Source organism: Dendrobates tinctorius, unplaced genomic scaffold (genome assembly GCF_039654945.1).
Source record: "Dendrobates tinctorius isolate UK_male_01 unplaced genomic scaffold, ASM3965494v1 ptg000062l, whole genome shotgun sequence".
Taxonomy (NCBI): Eukaryota; Metazoa; Chordata; class Amphibia; order Anura; family Dendrobatidae; genus Dendrobates; species Dendrobates tinctorius.
Window position 1 is genome coordinate 37496409 of NW_027361730.1, and position 18592 is coordinate 37515000.

The window sequence follows — 18592 nt, forward strand, 5'->3', positions numbered from 1 at the left end:
CTATAGATATAGCTATCTCTGTGTGTAAACATTATTCTACAATGGAGTATGGAAAATAAGAGGCTGGCGAGAAATGACATCAATTCTTTTTTTTTTTTTGTTAAATAACATTTCTTTATTTAGCTTTCAAAAACGCATACAAATCCGCATCAAATCCGCGCAGATTTTAACCTGAGTTTTCTAGCAAGAGATGCAGATTCTGTGCAGAAAATTCCACAGGCAAATCTGCAACATGTGCACATAGCCTAATAATGCACGTGTCCCCTAGGCGTGGAGTCTGTGTGTTGCCATGACACCCCTCGGAGCAGCCCCGAAGGGTGTGGATAGGCCACAGAGCCCGCCCGCCTCATCACCTGCTCTGCTCACTGGCCACTGCCTGCGCACACAGCTTTGCACAAGGAGGTCTCCTGGAGTCCCGCCCACTTCAGTCACGTGCCCGTGTTGTCATTGGCTGCCCGTCCTGTCACTCATATCCTGTGCTTCCTAGTTCCTACTAACTGACCAGGAAGAGCTGTAGTCTGCAGTTTACCGTCCTCCCGGTAGGATGGGGTAGCCTTCAGCTGTCCTGTCCCCACACTGTGCTGTATCACAGCAGTATCTACGTGACTGTGTGTCTAAGCAGAAGGGATCATGTGGGAGCAGTATAAGTACACGGCCTTACCTCCCACATTAGAGGAGTCCGCAGCATCGCAGCCTGCACGGTCAGGTAATGTGTCCTGTGCCGGGAGTAATGGGTATGTGACACGGGCAGCTAGGAGGGAGCCATGCATGAGCCCCACACCTGCACATCGCCACTATAGGGGGTCCTATATCTGGGGGGTCTAATGTCACCACAATGTATCTAACATGCATCCAGCGCTGCTCCGTCTGGCGCTACAATGATTCCTTGTCCCCTCTGCCGCTGCCGTCCGTGCAGGAGGTGGTCGGGGAGACGTGCCTCAAATTCTAATCCAAAGTTGATTTTTCATTCTAGAAACAAAAACCTGAGTGTGAACGAAGGCGAAGGCTAGAGGCGCTTTCCTGTGAGCGGCGTGTCTACAGGATGTGCGCTAATGTCTGTTAGTTGTGGGTCCCAGCTATGTAAAAGCGTAACCGTCAGTATCATTGTTATTTCATAAATCAATCGTGCACATGAAAATAAGTAACTTTGTAATATATCTTATCAGAGAAATCTGCTTCTTTCTCTACCAGAACTGATTGTTCTTTATCAAACTTCTCAAATCTGCGGTAAAATCTGTATTCAGGGAAGACTTTCCCATTACTGAGATAGGAGAAGGCGGCTGCTACTGATCAGATTCTATGTAGGTAAGAGGGAGGAGGAGAATCTGGTCAGCAGGAGCCGAAATTGGCAACAAAAGAAGCAGATTTCTCTAATGAGATATGTTACAAAGTTTCTTATTCTCATGTGTACTATTGATTTATGAAATAAAAATTAAACCTGCTGTTTGTGTTGAAATCGTACCTTCCAGTGGATTTTGTCATTTTACCTGAGTACTTCCACCAAACACCACTGTTTTCCTGATTCTGAACCAGTCTTTCTCTTCTAATAAGGGCTCATGCAGACACCTGTGGATTTCAGTCCAATCTCAACCAGAGCATGACAGCTTCATGTATTTCTGAGGCTGACACGCTCTGGTCGGGAGATCTATGGCCAGTCCGAGATCGGACCGGTTTGCACTCGTGTCTGAATGAGTCCTTGTGGTGCAAATTTTCCCTTCAGCCATATACCCCATAAATGATGTCATAGAGGACAAGGCCTACAGCGAAGTCCCTTGGTGTATATACCGAGTTGGTTGAAGGGAAAATTTGCATCTTTATTGCAGGGGAGCATAACTTCGGAACAGAACGGTATGGAGAAAAACAAAATACTGCTCCAGAATCAGTGAAATAGCGACAGTAGGGGAGGTAATTCCATTTTTAAAAAAAAAAAACACATGAAAGACCCTTTTTAAAGTGAATCTGTCAGCAGCATTTCACCCTGCAGAATATTTATATGCTCATGTAGCTACTTTAACCCCTTAATGACCGGAGCATTTTTTTGTTTTTCGCTCCCCTTCTTTCCAGAGCCATAACTTTTTTTATTTTTCCATCAATATGGCCATGTGAGGGCTTATTTTTTGCAGGATGAGTTGTACTTTTGAACGACATAGTTAGTCGTAGCATGTCGTGTACTCAAAAATGGGAAAAAAATTCCAAGTGCGGCGAAATTGAAAAAAAAAAGTGCAATCCCACACTTGCTTTTTTGCTAGGTTTACTAAATGCTAAAACTGACCATTATGATTCTCCAGGTTATTACCAGTTCATATGTATAATATAGCGTGGCACTACTACAAGGTGCACAAGTAGGTTACCCAAACCAAAGTAAATAGTGAAAATAACTTGGCACTCAACTGAAGATGTCCTTAATCAGAAGATACATTTTTATTAATGCAGTCTGTACAACGTTTCGGCCTATATGGCCTTCCTCAGTCCGATGCTTAAAAATTGGTGGATAGGTAATGAAGCTTTGTATCAGCTCCTAGTATAAATTCAGTGGTATGGAGTGTAGAAAGTGTGTCGGCTTTCTGTATTAGGACGATTTCTGTGAATAGGCTTTGTATCAGGCCCCTGCAAATGTGCGCTAATTACCTGTGAATAGGCTATGTATCAGGTCCCTACAAATGCTAGGTTGGTGCGCTAACGTATATAAGGCCCCTGTAATTCATTGGTGATTCGTGGGTATGGGCATGCAGGACGCGGCTTCCAATGCCTGTCTCGTTGCTGACAGGGGCCTTATATACGTTAGTGCACCAACCTAGCATTTGCAGGGACCTGATACAAAGCCTATTCACAGAAACCATCCTATTACAGAAAGCCGACACACTTTCTACACTCCATACCACAGAATTTGTACTAGGAGCTGATTCAAAGCTTCATTACCTATCCACCCATTTTTAAGCAGTCGGACTGAGGAAGACCATATAGGCCGAAACGTACAGACTGCATTAATAAAAATTTATCTTCTGATTAAGGACATCTTAAGTTGAGTGCCAAGTTATTTTCACTAATTACGAGTTCATAGGCACCGCACATGTCTATGTTCTCTTTTATCTAAGTGGTGGAAAAAAATTCCAAAGTTTGCTAAAAAAAAAAAGAAGTGCAATTTTCCGAGAACCGTTGCATCTCCATTTTTCATGATCTGGGTTCGGGTGACGGCTTATTTTTTGCGCGCTGAGTTGACTTTTTAATGATGCCATGGTTGTGCAAATATGTTCTTTTGATCGCCCGTTATTGCGTTTTAATGCAATGTCGCGGCGACCAAAAAAACGTAATTCTAGCGTTTTGAATTTTTTTCTCGCTACATCGTTTAGCGATCAGGTTAATCCTTTCTTTTTTTTTTTATTGATCGGGCGATTCTGAACACGGCGATACCTAATGTGTATGTGTGGGGTTTTTTTTGGGGGGGGCAAAAGGGGGGTGATTTGAACTTTTAGTTTTTTTTTTAATTTTTAAACATTTTTTTTTTTTTTTTTACTTTTGGCATGCTTCAATAGCCTCCAAAGGGGGCTAGAAGCATGCACACTTGATCGGCTCTGCAACATACTGTATGGCAATGAGCAGATCGTCCATATGAAGCAGATTCACTGCATTGCTATGAGCGCCAACCAACGGGCGGCGCTCATAGTAATGTGCCTGCAACAACCATAGAGGTCTCTATGAGACCTCTGGTTGTCAAGGCAACGCGTCGCGGACCTACGATCACGTGATGGGGATCGGCGATGCGCTCACTTGCAGCCCGACAGCCGGAAGCGGTAGTTAAATGCCCATGTCAGCATTTGACAGCGGGATTCAACTAGTTAATAGGTGTGAGCGGTTCGCGATTTCGCTCGCGCCTATTGCGGGCACATGTCAGCTGTTTATAACAGCTGACATATCATGGCTTTGAGGTCGGCTCACTGCCGGAACCCACCTCAAAGCAGAAGACTCTGACCACTGACGTACTATCCCGTCAGCGGTCAGAAAGGGGTTAAAGACAAGTCCAACAATACCTTTTATATGGCATCACTGAGAAACCCCCCCAACATACTGTCTTCTGCCCCACCATCCTGTGGAATGTAAGCCAGCAAGGGCAGGGTCATCTTCCTTCTGTATCACTCGGTGATTGTTAGTTTGTTTACTGTAAGTGATATTTGTAATTTGTATGTCACCCCTTCTCATGTACAGCACCATGAAATCAATGGTGCTATGTAAATAAATAATATGAAAATGAGGCTGAAGGGCTATGGAAGATCTGAAGCCTCTGTCACTACAGCTCTATTTTCCCCTGCACTGCCTCCTGCTTGACTGATTGCATCTATGCTGTGTGACTCGAGGCAAAGGAGCTGTCAGTCAAGCAGGAGAAAGCAATGCTGGGCAGAAAATAGAGCTGGAGTGACAGAGGCTTCAGATCTACATTGCCCTTCAGCCACTTTGCAAATCAAATCTATCACTGATTTCTCAGTAATGGAGGAACGTACTGGCCATGTAAAGGTACTGATGGATTTGTCTTTGAAAGAGCTATATGTGCATTTAATGTGAAATCCTGCTAACAGATTCCATATAAGAACTGGGCCTGTCTTGCACTAATGTAAATGAAAAGATAGCTGCACACATCTACTCTGCTATTTTCTGCTAGAGGTGAATAGAGAGGGCCCACAAACATGAGAACCTCTTATCTGCATTGGTGCGGGACAGGGACCATTTCTTGAAATACGAGCAGATTTCTCATGTATAGAATGGTTCTGACGTGTCCTGCAGATGTGCCATAAATGTCTTTGCTTGGAACTTCCGTTTAAGAATAAAAAAGCTTTTAAACTGGGTACACAGAAAAAAGGGTTCCTCGCTGAGGCTGTCGCATTGAAGGACTTCCGCAATTTGGGATCGATTTCTGTGTCTTCTTTTCTGGGTAAACTAGAAAGAGACAAAAATGCTGATTGGTCACGTCGAATAAAAGGCGTTTTCCATACCATAAGATTCCTGCGTGCATGTAACGTGGCGTAATTCTGGGGAGGAGAAATAGACTGCATGACATACCGGTAATTGTCCTGCGGGCAAACCTCCTGTAATGTTATAGTAGAGGCTGTTATTGCATTTGTGATGTGAACAGATCAGCGTGACCCGATTATAGGAGCCAGAACTCGAGAAGATCTTGTCATACGGTTTATTAATAGAGTTTAGGAGGCGTTAGAAAGATGCAGATGCTTATTCTTGTGTAGATATAGGTGGTAATTGGACCAACTTGCTTTTCCACAGATCCTTCTAACTCATGGTTGATGCGGTGCTGTCACATTTGGATTACCTGCCTTTCATTTGTAATTCTTCTCATCACCTTCCCCATATCCATCTGGTGGTTCCTTAAGGTAAAGCAAATCAGGATCTGACGCGGAGCAGATCTGCATCTCTTCTATTCCGGCACCCTCTTGCCTTGGGAACAATCTCTGACATGTTGCACTTAGTTTGTAAATAACCAAATTTAGTTTTCTTGCTTTTTCACAGACTGAAGACAGATCTTTCCTCAAGGACAGGTTTAGGAGTCTACACATCAGAAAGTGACATGTAGCAATATAATCTCTGTTGTGTTCAGAGGTCGCATTAACGCCTGTCTGGGCGTCTATGACGCACAGTCAGGCGAAAAAACACCTTCAGATTAGTACGATACGTCCACGGGACGCATCGTTCTAACCTACAGTGGCAGCGAGTTGGACGGAGCTGGGGAAAGGGCAGTATCAGAGCTGCACTTGCGCTCAGTGACAGGCCGTCTACATTGCAGCTGCACTTGCGCTCAGTCCTTCCCTCTCCTTCTTCTTCTTACCGGAAGTATCCCCGCCCCCACCACGGGCACCGGAAACACACTCAGCGCCCCGAGTTATTGTGCGCGGGAGAGCGAAAGATGGCAGCGAATATGTACCCGGTGGGCAGTGAGTGCCGGGTCCTCAGCCCTCGGGGACTGTGGGAGGGCTGTGTACTGCTCGTCCATGCTCCTGTCGGCTGTAATGGAGTGCGGGCCGCGGTGACCGGCCACAGGCCTCCGTGCTGCCTGCTCCCCTCACTGTGAGAGTGTAGGGAAGGTGACCTGACGGACGAACGGACTAGTCAGAGTGAAGAAAGATAGGTTTGCACAGTGTAGGTAGGAGACAGTGATTACAGTGGGGAAACAACTAGAAAAGTGTAGTGGACGTGCAGTACCTTGGGATGACCATTAGATGGCAGGGTGGAGTGTGAGCAAAGGACTTTACAGCAGCTTAGGGCTTTAGAAACCGTTGGTCATGGGGGGCGTGGTGACAGTTAGTGACAGTTTCAAGGAACCGGGGAAGTTATAAATTCTGAGGGAGGGTTCCAGAAAGTTCCAGTCCCCAGGGGGAGCCCAGGTGACAGGAGGACTTCGCCAGTCTGTGTGCCCTGAGGAGAATCCGACCAGGGGGACTGAGGAGAAGAAACGTCAGGGGGGTGGTCCTGACAGGGAAGGACCGCAGCAGAGACAAGGCTCTGGGTGGAAGACACCGTATGTGTTACGACGAAACTGATTAGTAAAGTGCTGTTGGTGTACGGGCCTAAGGCGGCCACAGTAACCGAGCTGTCAGGATTGTCACAGTGTGAGACGGGACGTGACGTGTAAGTACGTCCCTTGTGTAACATACGGTGTTGAAGCGGCCCTGAACACGGAGGGCAGAGAGAGATATCGCGGTGTACCGCGAGGACCGTCAGTCGGACGGTGAGCAATAAACTTGGATCTGTTGCACCCAGAATCTGCCTCATCGTGTCTGTTATCATCTCTGCGCGGTAAGAAGTGGGACCACCCCCTATCACCCCCCAGCTCGGCACCCCACCACCGACCCTACATTTGGCGTAGTCGGCAGGATCGCCGCCGCTAATACGCTATCTTCTGCGGCAGGCCTGCAACTGAAGGACTGAGGAAAACTTGGACTGCTCTATTTCGGATTATAAACACCTGTGGACTAAAAATTACTGACCTGTGGATTACAAATTGGGACGCTGTGTCGGATCTGTGTTGCTTGCAGAGGATCCAAGGCAGTAGCTGATTCTGCCCAAGATGGCGGTATTACTTCAGCGCAGAGGAGAGGTCCGGGTGTTTGCAGTTGTTCAGAATGGACTGGGACCCCCTCCAACGTACCCCAAAAGGAAGCAATATATGCCCGGAGACCGACGTTTCCATATATTGGACCCTGGCAGATGGATGGAAAGGTCTGCCAACGCCCCACCCAGCAGGAGGAGTGGCACAGAAGAAAAACTTGGCTGCGGCTGTCTGACGCCATTCGAGTGCTGCCCAACGGACGGTATGAGATGCTGCGGGTGTCGGGGCATCGGCCGCCTAGAGTGGCAATGGCGGCGAGAGATGGAGCTGCACCAGAAGTCATCTTCAGATTTACGGGCAGGCAGCGGGATGCTGAGCCGGGGAGCGGAGCCTGAGGGGAGTCAGCGAGAACGGCTGCCACCAATACCAGCAGAGGACTTCTCAGCGGAGCCCCCGAGTCCGGAGGGAAGGCCCGCAGGACAGTGGAGCAAGGAACGGAGGCTGCGGGGGAAACTGCGTGATGATGGAACGGAGGCCGCAGCGCCAGGGAAGGTGAGAGTACCCCCGGCCCTACCAGTGCCTCCGCAAGCGGCCCCCACCATTCTGCTGCAGCATGCGGCCCCCTGCGCACCGGAAGGCCTAGTTACCACGGGCCCCGTGGTGTATGCAGAGCTGAGCGAGGTCCCCGCTCATGTCCCCGAACTACCCCGCCCAGAGTCACCAGTGCAGAGCTCACCCAAAGAAGATGCTGCTGCGCTTTCCCTGCTAATAGCAGCTGCATTGTTGAAATCGGCCGTTACTCCGACTCCGTTGGAAGTAGTGGATGCGGCCTGTCCTGAGGCCGCGGTTATGCCGCTGCTGGAGTCGGCTGAGACCGATTTAGCGGGCCCTGTGATTCCAGCCCCCGAGGACCCGGTTCTCCCCATTTGCCACCTGACCCCAGCGGCTGCTGGGCCGCAGAAATCTTCGGCCGTTTCTGTCTTGCGGTCTTTTTCAGCGGAGTCCCGCCCACCGGACTCCAGGGCCCGTGCTGTTCCCTCCGTGTGGGAAGCGGAGGTGATCAGGAAGAAAAAGGCCCGGGAGCAGGAAGTGTGGAACCTGCTCCACACTCAAGGAGAGGCCGTCATGGAAAAGAAGAGGACTTGAATGGACACCCTCAGTATCCCCGTGGAGCCCTCACCTCTGTCCATTGAGAGTGGTATAGACTGTCAGGAGTTCGATGCACCGTTGTGCAGATTATAAGGACAGTTGCATTTAGAAAAAAGTTTTGTTGTTGTTTAACTGATGCAACTATTTTCTCTCTCTTTCTTTCTTCTTTCTATGTTCTTTATATACGAAAATATGTTTACCTGACAGAACGGGGATACGGAAAAGTGGAGGAGTGTCCAGGTCCAAGGAAGGGGGGGAGAAAGAAAGAGGAAATGCAATGTTATGTTATATTTTGGTTTTAAAAGTAAGAGAAAATGGAAAAAAAAAAAAAATTATAAAAAAAAATGGGTACTTGTGCTATTATAAAGTTGTATGATGTATAATATGCAAAGTAAAATGCAACAGGTCCGGGTAAGGGAAGGTCTGCGGGACCAAAGGAAAGTGTGAGATCCGGTAGGGATCTAAGAGTTGAGGTCTGGGAGACCGGGACGCCGACCATGACATGTAATTGAAAGAAGGAAAATGAATGGGAAGATGTGAGAAAGACAGCCGTCCTAGGTCAGGTCCCCGACACCACGGACACCCCTGAAGAAGGAAAGGCGGGCGCCGGCAATGATCTGGTAGGTGAGTGGCCTCGATCATGGCGTACCGGATAGTGAAAGGTAACAGTAGGGGAGAGTAGGGGAAAGATACACGCCGTAGAGAGAATACGGGTGTACCTTGCCCAATTTGAAAGACGTTGTCATGTGGCGTGCGCGCTGGTGAGTAGCAGTAGGCTGCTCAGAGCATAGTGCTCCCAGTATGGTTCGGCCCCCGCAGATAGTGGGTTTGGCTCAACTTCTGGTCCGACAACAGAATGTAGGTGTAGATTCAGAACGACGAAGGCAGGGATGACGATTGTCGAGGACGACAATGGACAAAGGAAGGGAGAGTGTAGGGAAGGTGACCGGACGAACGGACTAGTCAGAGTGAAGAAAGATAGGTTTGCACAGTGTAGGTAGGAGACAGTGATTACAGTGGGGAAACAACTAGAAAAGTGTAGTGGACGTGCAGTACCTTGGGATGACCATTAGATGGCAGGGTGGAGTGTGAGCAAAGGACTTTACAGCAGCTTAGGGCTTTAGAAACCGTTGGTCATGGGGGGCGTGGTGACAGTTAGTGACAGTTTCAAGGAACCGGGGAAGTTATAAATTCTGAGGGAGGGTTCCAGAAAGTTCCAGTCCCCAGGGGGAGCCCAGGTGACAGGAGGACTTCGCCAGTCTGTGTGCCCTGAGGAGAATCCGACCAGGGGGACTGAGGAGAAGAAACGTCAGGGGGGTGGTCCTGACAGGGAAGGACCGCAGCAGAGACAAGGCTCTGGGTGGAAGACACCGTATGTGTTACGACGAAACTGATTAGTAAAGTGCTGTTGGTGTACGGGCCTAAGGCGGCCACAGTAACCGAGCTGTCAGGATTGTCACAGTGTGAGACGGGACGTGACGTGTAAGTACGTCCCTTGTGTAACATACGGTGTTGAAGCGGCCCTGAACACGGAGGGCAGAGAGAGATATCGCGGTGTACCGCGAGGACCGTCAGTCGGACGGTGAGCAATAAACTTGGACCTGTTGCACCCAGAATCTGCCTCATCGTGTCTGTTATCATCTCTGCGCGGTAAGAAGTGGGACCACCCCCTATCACCCCCCAGCTCGGCACCCCACCACCGACCCTACAAGAGAACCGGAAGCAGTTCGGGTGGAGGCGGGGTGTCCGCAGTGGTGCTGTCAGTGTCACGTCTCCGATCAGAGCAGCTGTAGCTATGTGTACATCACAGGTGTGACGGGGAGGAGACCACCTACACCAAGGGAAAGGGGGGACAGGAGCAATGTCATAGCAACCTACGGACACCGCTCATGGGTATCAGTGACCTCACCACGCCCACACAGTGCCCCAGAAGCAGGGCCTGCCATACAGTGCCTTCCTGATGTACTGCCTATCTATAACACTATAACACTATGCCACAGACAGTGCCCACTGTGTAGTGTGACGTACAGTGCCAATATCACTATACATTCAGCCTCCGGATGTGGGCATTGAATTACATTCCCTGAACAGAATCATTTTACACATTGTCTTTGGCAGCTTTCTGTCGTGGCCCCTTTGACAACCCCGTCAGCAATAATGGAGTGTCTGAGTTATGGAGAGATACCCTGGCTGCCTCCTGAGCATCCTTCTCACACAGCGACTAGGTGCAAGATGCATTCTGATAGAGGGTGTGGTGGTTCTAGGGATAATAATCTAGAAGCATGGCCATGAAGTGATGAGACAGGCCTACTATGGCAACCCTGCCCACCAGAGCCCACCCATGGTTGACTGGAAAGTATCATGTGCAGTCAAAATCCTAGATAGGCCTCAATGTTCTTATAAGGTGTTTTTGAGACCTCTGCCTTCTTGTAGCAATGCCTCCATATCATGCAAAATATTACAACATGATGTAAAGAATTAGCCACCACTGTTTTGTCTCTCCATCCATAACAGGGGGGTTCCTGACTTTTAGCATTTAAAAAAAAAAAAAAATTGTACGCAGCTATTTATGCACATTATATACTAGCCTATAACGAGGGCCAAGCTAGAGTACATATGGGGACGTTTGTTCTGGGACATTATAAGAAAAAATGTATGTTGGGCAAAGTGGATATATAATGGGTATGAATATACACATTAAAGTGTGAGGCTTTCACTGTGCTACAAAGTTTGTGTTAGTTAAAGTAATTGTGTTAATATATAATAGGAAAAAGTAAGAAATTTGCTTTTTTTTTTTAAATTTTTCACTATTTTTTCCTTGTGTAAACTTAAGAGAAAAAAAGGTCTTGTTTTGGTACCACATTAAAAGGGCTAGTCCCATCTTCTGTCTTCAGTAGGGCACGTTTTGCACTCCCCCTGTCGTTCTGATTGCTGGGGAGTGTGCACCCGCCTGACTGAGCTCTTACAAATGTATATTTAATGGTTATCTGCAGGTGTATGGGAGAAATAGCTGTTGAACAAATGAGTGTAGAGCAGGCGACCTTCTAAGATTTATGTGCATCTTAATAGCCACAATGGCATTATATCCTAAGAATATGAGACTGTGAATTTAGCATAATTTTATTTCAACAGATCGTTCCAGATTATGAGAGGGTAGTGATATTCCGCCTTGGTCGAGTACGTCCACCCAAAGGTCCTGGACTTGTCTTGCTGCTCCCTCTCATCGACCAATTTCAGAGAATAGACATGAGAACAAGAGCATTCAGCATACAGCAGTCTAAGGTGAGAACTCCAGGATTCTATCTGTTTGAATATCAATATGTAAAAAGTGATGCAGATTCAGCAAAGCTTTTACATTAGAATTCTGGCATAAAAAGCTTTGAAAAGTCTCAAAAAATGTTGACACAATACAAGATTGCACAAAAAATTTGTTTTGTGACTCTTGGTGGTCCCATGCCATTTACGCTCGGATAAAGCAGGTGGAGCTATATGGGACGTGGTAACCTTGGCTCCTCAAATTCATGACAAAGCGTCAGCATGCCTTACTCCACAAATCATACTCAAGTCCCCGACTGGAGTAAGATTTGTGGCGACATGTATGCCACCTTTTAGATGTTCTGAATTGCTTAAGAGGCAAGCCTCTTAATGAATCAGGATCGTAAGACTCCAGCACACCTCCTTATCAAGACTGGCTGGAAAAACATCAGTCTTGATCAATGGAAGCCATTATCTTTAATTCTCATGGGTGTACTCTTACAAGCTATAGTCGCTATTGGGCACATATAAATTGGAAAAACAGATTAATTAAACCTACAGAAAAATTTCCCCTATTGGGATCATGAAATATTTTGGAAATAAGAAAGTAAAGGCAGTCGTATAAAATGGAGAACCAAGAGGAAACCCCAAATAAGTGTTACTTAAACAGAGGGAGCATAATTTGTACAAATTTTCTATACATAATTATATACCGTATTTTTCGTTCTATAAGATGCACCGGACCATAAGAAGTACCCCAAATTTTGGGGAGGAGAATATGGGGGGGAAAAAAAGATATCTTTTATAAGATGGAGGTCCATCTTATAGTCCAAACTTAAGGTATCTTACCTAGGGGGTCATGGAGTGGGGTTACAGGAGACATGGCCCCTTCCTCAGGAAACCGGCGGTAGAAGTTGAGCAGTGCTGCAGGCCCTGGGTTGGAGAAGTTGGTGCCCCAGCGCTGAGATGCAGGGGGCCCAGTGTCAGCGGTGAAGCAGAGCACAGTGGATTGCTTTCGCAGATGCCATTTTCCTGAAGCTGTGGGCCGCCTCCGGCGGTGCAGACTAGCATCTCCGCCCAGTCGAGATCTCAATCTGTGCAAGTGTAACCTCCGGTAGCCATCTTCCTAAAGCCGTGGGTTTCAGGGAAATGGCCGCCAGGGGCGGCGCTTGTGCAAATTGAGATCTCGGCCAGGCCTGAGGAAGGGACCCTGCCTGCTGTGATCCCATTCCACCACTGACTCCTCCCATTTTCCCCAAAACAATTTTGGGGAAAAAGTGCGTCTTATAGACCAAAAAATATGGTACTAAGAAAGGAGATGAACAGAAAATGTGTTCTTGCAAAAACAAAACTGAGGTTTAAATACAGAACTGTGAACATTTCAGGGCTCTCAGAAAGACATGCAAAAAATCATCATACACTACCATTCAAAAGTTTATGGTCACTTAGAAATTTCCTTATTTTTGAAAGAAAAGCACAGTGTCAACGTCTACAGTGAAGACGGAACTCCGGAATGATGGCCTTCAGGGCAGAGTGGCAAAGAAAAAGCTATCTGAGACTGGCTAATAAAAGGAAAAGATTAATATGGGCAAAATAACACAGACGTTGGACAGAGGAAGATTGGAAAAAAAGTGCTATAGACAGACAAATCCAAGTTTGAAGTGTTTGGATCACACAGAAGAACATTTGTGAGACGCAGAACAACTGAAAACATGCTGGAAGAGTGCCTGACGCCATCTGTCAAGCATGGTGGAGGTAATGTGATGGTCTGGGGTTGCTTTGGTGCTGGTAAAGTGGGAGATTTGTACAAGGTAAAAGGGATTTTGAATAAGGAAGGCCATCAATCCATTTTGCAACGCCATGCCATACTCTGTGGACAGCGCTTGATTGGAGCCAATTTCATCCTACAACAGGACAATGACCCAAAGCACACCTCCAAATTATGTAAGAACTATTTAGGGAAGAAGCAGGCAGCTGGTATTCTATCTGTAATGGAGTGGCCAGCGCAGTCATCAGATCTCAACCCCATTGAGCTCTTGTGGGAGCAGCTTGACCGTATGGTACGCAAAAAGTGCCCATCAAGCCAAACCAACTGGGAGGGGCTTCTGGAAGCATGTGGTGAAATTTCTCCAGATTACCTCAGCAAATTAGCTGCTAGAATGGCAAAGGTCTGCAATGCTGTAATTGCTGCAAAGGGAGCATTCTTTGACAAAACTAAAGTTCAAAGGAGAAAATTATTATTTCAAATAAATATCTTTTTTTCGAATCTTGTCAATGTCTGGACGAAATTTTAAATTCAAATAACAGAAAAAACTGACGGCACATCAAGAACTAGTCTGAATAGGTGCATACCAAAAAACAGCTTACATATCAAAACGAGGAAATGGTTGCACTCAATTGCATTAAGGCATGTCAAGATGAAATATATGAAGTGTGAATAGCATAATGGCTTTTGAAATTTAGAAAAAACAGATGAGATGCTTAACACAAAATTTTGCTAGAGGTAAGTGTTCACACTAGGCAGTTAGAATAGGGACCCATTCGATTGAGATTACCTTGACGCTGGTGAATGGGCTCACATTTTTTGGCCAAATTTTGTGCTAAGCATCTCATATGTTTTTTCTAAACTTCAAATAATGCTATTCACACTTCATATATTTCATATTGATATGCCTTAATGCAATTGAGTGCAACCATTTCCTCGTTTTGAGATTTTAAATTCATTTGGCAACTCATTTGATTAATGAAAGTATGATTTTTTTCATGGAAAACACAATTGTCTGGGTGACCCCAAACTTTTGAACGGTAGTGTTCATCTGTTTTTATAAATGTAGATTTGAATGACTTTAGATGATGCAGAGATTCTTATATTTTCAGGTTAAGTCTCGGGATGATGTGCCGGTATCTGTAGGAGCTGATGTCCAATTTAGAGTATGTGATCCTGTACTGTCTGTGCTGTCTGTCCAGGACCTTAATATTGTTATCCAGAACTCTGCAGAAAACCTGCTGGCGCAGAGCTTAGGCCGCAAGTATCTCAGAGAGATCTATGGTGACCGTATGAGACTAGGAGAACATCTTAAGGTTAGTTGATGGGAAAACTAAAATAAAAGAATTATTATCCTAAACAATCAAGACTTTGCAGAAAATTCTAAATTTACAAGATGCAGAACTTACTCCAAATCAGTAACTTAATAATTTAATAAAGTATAGAGTGTATATATGAAAGTGGTGTAATCAGAGATCTTATGGACGATGGGTCAACTATGTTTGGCCAATGTTGTGGGGTGATATGGGTCATGCTGATATTCAACATGCTAGGTCCTTTGTTCTCAAGGGAGATAAGCCATCAGCAGTGATGTGCAGTAACAGTGTATTTCCTCTCCCCATTACCGGTGTAAGCACGCTCCGCCAAACTAAGCGTGCATGTATATTAAGAGATAAGGGGAGAGAGAACTGTTCTGCTGTAATTTAGTGCAAGTCTTAAATCTAAGCGAGCTGAGGGAAAACTTGTCCAGTATCAATAGGATTAAGTGCAGGAAAAATATTTTCTCTTTTTTTTTTTTCCTATGCTTGGGTTTTCTGACGTCGGACACATTTTTATTTTGCTTTCTTGGACACTGAACTGGAGGGTGGTCTGTGCACTGTGAGTGAATTGGAGAGCCAGCTGATCACCCTCCTATGACAATGAAATCTAAGCTAACCGCTCTCTTTCCCCTCACTTCTGTGTGGACATTGGAATGACAAGTGCTATTGATTTTTAGCGCCACTGTAAACCCACAGCTGTATCGAGCAGCCATGTTGCTAAATGACTTGTGCTCAGGAATTGCAAACACAATAATTTGGGCTTAACAATATCCAGCATTTTTCCTCTGACCTATAGAATCATAGAATCGTAGAGTTGGAAGGGACCTCCTGGGCCATCTGGTCCAACCCCCTGCTCAAAGCAGGATTAAAGGAGCCAACGTCCCTGGGTGGACTCGAACCACCAACCTTTCGGTTAACAGCCGAACGCGCTAGCCGATTGCGCCACAGAGACAAGGCTCTGACAGAGACCTCTGTTTTTGTGTTTTCTAGGAGGATATAAATGAGCAGGTGAAGCAGTTTGGAGTTTTAGTTGAGTGCGTGGACCTCCGAGTAGAAACTGTCCCACGACCTCAAGAAGAGCATGTGAATGTTCCCCTCTCCCCCCAAGTTGTAAATTCCAATGGTGGACTAGAGCAACTGATCACGCAGTTTGTCTCAATGGTCAAGGAGGTTTCAGCTACAGATGAACAGCCATCTACAGGTTTGGTGGTTCTTGGGTATTTCTATATGTTCTTCTATAATGTGTGTTATATATGTTTTTTCAGCATTTTTTTTTCTGCAGCAAAACCTGATCTCTTGGCAGGAAAAATGCTGCAGAAAAAATTCCTTGTCTTTTCTGCTGCGTATTTTATGGGGGTTTTGTGTAGTTTTGGCATGCAAGATTTGTCTCTTGTGCATGCGGGTAAAGTTTAATGTTGGGGGAAAAAAATCCTAGTCTATAGAATCAGGTTTTGGCACAAAAATCTCAGGAAAACTTGACAACTGCGTTTTTGGTGCATTTTTTTCAGCGTTTTTTCACTACTCATTTATTTCAGTGGGTGAAAAATGCTGAAAGAAATGACATGCTCCATTGTGCAAAAAATGCAAAGCACAAAATACTGATGACAAAAACAAAAAAAAAAACAATGTGTGTGAATGAGATTTCTGAAATCTCATACTTTGCTGGCACTGTAAAACACAGCTGAAAATTTGTATTAAAAAACCGCTGCGGGGGGGCGTGGCCAGCGATTGAAGGAGCAGGACATGCCAGCCTGAGCTCCTCTCAGGAAAATAATAATCTGCCTGATTCAGGGCTCCCTATAGCCCATCCGCCCTCATTGGGTACCGAGATACATTAGAAGGGACTTGGAGGATAACCCCCGTTGGTCCTGGGTCCACCCGGTGCCTCGGGACAAGGAACCCACTCGCGACCTAGCTGCAGGCCTGAAGCCTGCCCGGGTCACATCGCAGCTGCTGCGGTGCTGAAGGTTCGGAGGCCCCCTTCCTGTGACTGGAGACCGACGGTGGGAGAAAACCGGCCGCTTGGCTTCTGCTGTCATCTGGCGATCGCGCGGGGGGAGCTCTCTCCTGGACGCCGGGCGCGCCGAGGGAGTCCGCGGAGCTTGCTGCGGCCTGAAGTGGGCAGACGACCCGCGGCGTGAGAGGTGATAGATCCGGAGGTGACACCGGGAATGTGGTGAGGAGGGGCTCGCTGCATGCTTTACCCTGGAGGTGGGTGACTGGCTGGGGCTGCAGGAACACCCGGGACCACTCCGTATTGCAGGAGGACAGCAGGAACCATATTGTGGCACACTTGTGGGACCCTCTCTGATTAGCAGAGTGCCTGAAAAGATTGCGGGAGCCCTGCTGTATCCCGACCCTGGCTATCAGAGGGTTATACAGTATGTTCTACCCAGTCCCCAATTGAAGGAGGAGTTCATATAATCTCCAGTGATACCCTGTCTTTAGGTATAAAGGCTTGGGACTCCACCTGCTGGCTTCTTGATGCAATTGCAAATACTTAAAAAGAAGGAAAAGAGAATATTTTCTTCTTCTCTTTTACCTATTCTCTTTTGTCTGTTTTCCTATTTTGGGCTGTTACTCTGACCAACAGGCTCATACGCCCCCTTACTCCTGTAAAATAAAAGGGGTATTGCGGCAGAACTGCACCAGAGGCATAATCTGTTCTATAAAATTTACCCCATGTCTTGCTAAAATCCAACACGGAGGGCATGGACGATCCTGGTGGACTCTAATTATGGAACACTAGATCTGTCACCACGGGCACAAGTATGCACCACCTATATAAGTAATTGTTATGCGATAACTTTCAGAATGCAGGCAGTCTCTGAGCAATGCGTCCCAAAAAATCTGCTACATCAGAAAGCAATACCCGTCCGATCACACAACTGATGACTCAACGTACAAAACCAGCTAATCGCACTATGTCAGCGTCACAATCAACCTCATTGAACACCGGGAGCTCCCCCAGAGGTCACAGCAAACTAACTTGACTACTCCAACAAACATGATTCCAATGACAATGGAGGACCTCCTGGCTACCATTCAGAAAACTTTCAGAGCTGAGTTATCTTCTGCTGTAAGCAATTTCACACATCTGTTAACGGAATTAAGCTGACAAATCGCTAGCACAGCTAAAAATGGCCATGCACCACCACCCACAGAATCGAGAAAGCTTGCAATCTGTCCATCTTTTCCGTGGCTGGCATGGTTGAGGTTGCCCGTGTGGAGTCCAATTAAGCCGCAGGCTCCACTCCTTATGGTGGTGCCCTTCTGGACATTCCTTTAAGGTTCAGCTTTGCAACAATACTGCCCCCATAAACCAAACACTTTGCCTTCATGGACGCTGTTCGGAGGGTCGTGGGAATAACGCCACCCGATCGGCAGTTGGCATAACTTATGGTGGGAAGTCCGACGGTATATGATCGTCTTCGATTTTAGAATTTTATTTGTATTTTAGATTTTTATTCCAGCCTTTCTTGACTTTATAAGGGCATGACATGCCTATATCTGTGTCTCCTCCTCCTTTTACTCCTCCACCTCTTTTCTATATGTAGTTGCCCTTTTCCATGTGTTATTTGTGCCTTCTGAGCATTTTGTCTGCTTTGGGACACCTTTTAAGGTGTTTTGTATGTGTTTTGTATGTGTTTTGTATGTGTTTTGTATGTGTTTTGTATGTGTTTTGTATGTGTTTTGTATGTGTTTTGTGTTTGCCTGCCATTGTTTTCAATGGGGTTCGTCGAACATTCGACGAACTTGCCTCCTGTTCAACGAACTGAACTGAGAGTGTGTGTGTCTGCCTCCTGAAATATATACGGAGATTTAGAATGTTTAAACTATAATATATATATATATATATATATATATATATATATATATATATATATATATATATATATATATATATATATATATAGCGTATATATATATATATATATATATATATATATATATAGCGCATATATATATATATATATATATATATAGCGCATATATATATATATATATAGCGTATATATATATATATATATATATATATATATATATATATAT

The 18592-nt window shown here is 45.8% G+C and overlaps 1 protein-coding gene across 2 annotated transcripts in view; it reads left to right on the forward strand.

Moving 5' to 3' along the window:
• Positions 1 to 458: 458 nt before the first annotated feature.
• Positions 459 to 18592, forward strand: part of STOML1 (stomatin like 1) — a 49744-nt gene continuing 31610 nt past the window's right edge. The window contains exons 1-5 of one of the 2 annotated variants that reach the window (XM_073579549.1): positions 461 to 706; positions 5272 to 5378; positions 11333 to 11482; positions 14333 to 14536; positions 15530 to 15740. In XM_073579549.1, coding sequence (XP_073435650.1) covers positions 631 to 706; positions 5272 to 5378; positions 11333 to 11482; positions 14333 to 14536; positions 15530 to 15740 — 748 coding nt within the window. In that variant the 5' untranslated portion in view covers positions 461 to 630. Of the gene's footprint in view, positions 707 to 5271; positions 5379 to 11332; positions 11483 to 14332; positions 14537 to 15529; positions 15741 to 18592 lie in introns of both variants that reach the window. The other variant, XM_073579550.1, reaches the window with a different exon arrangement.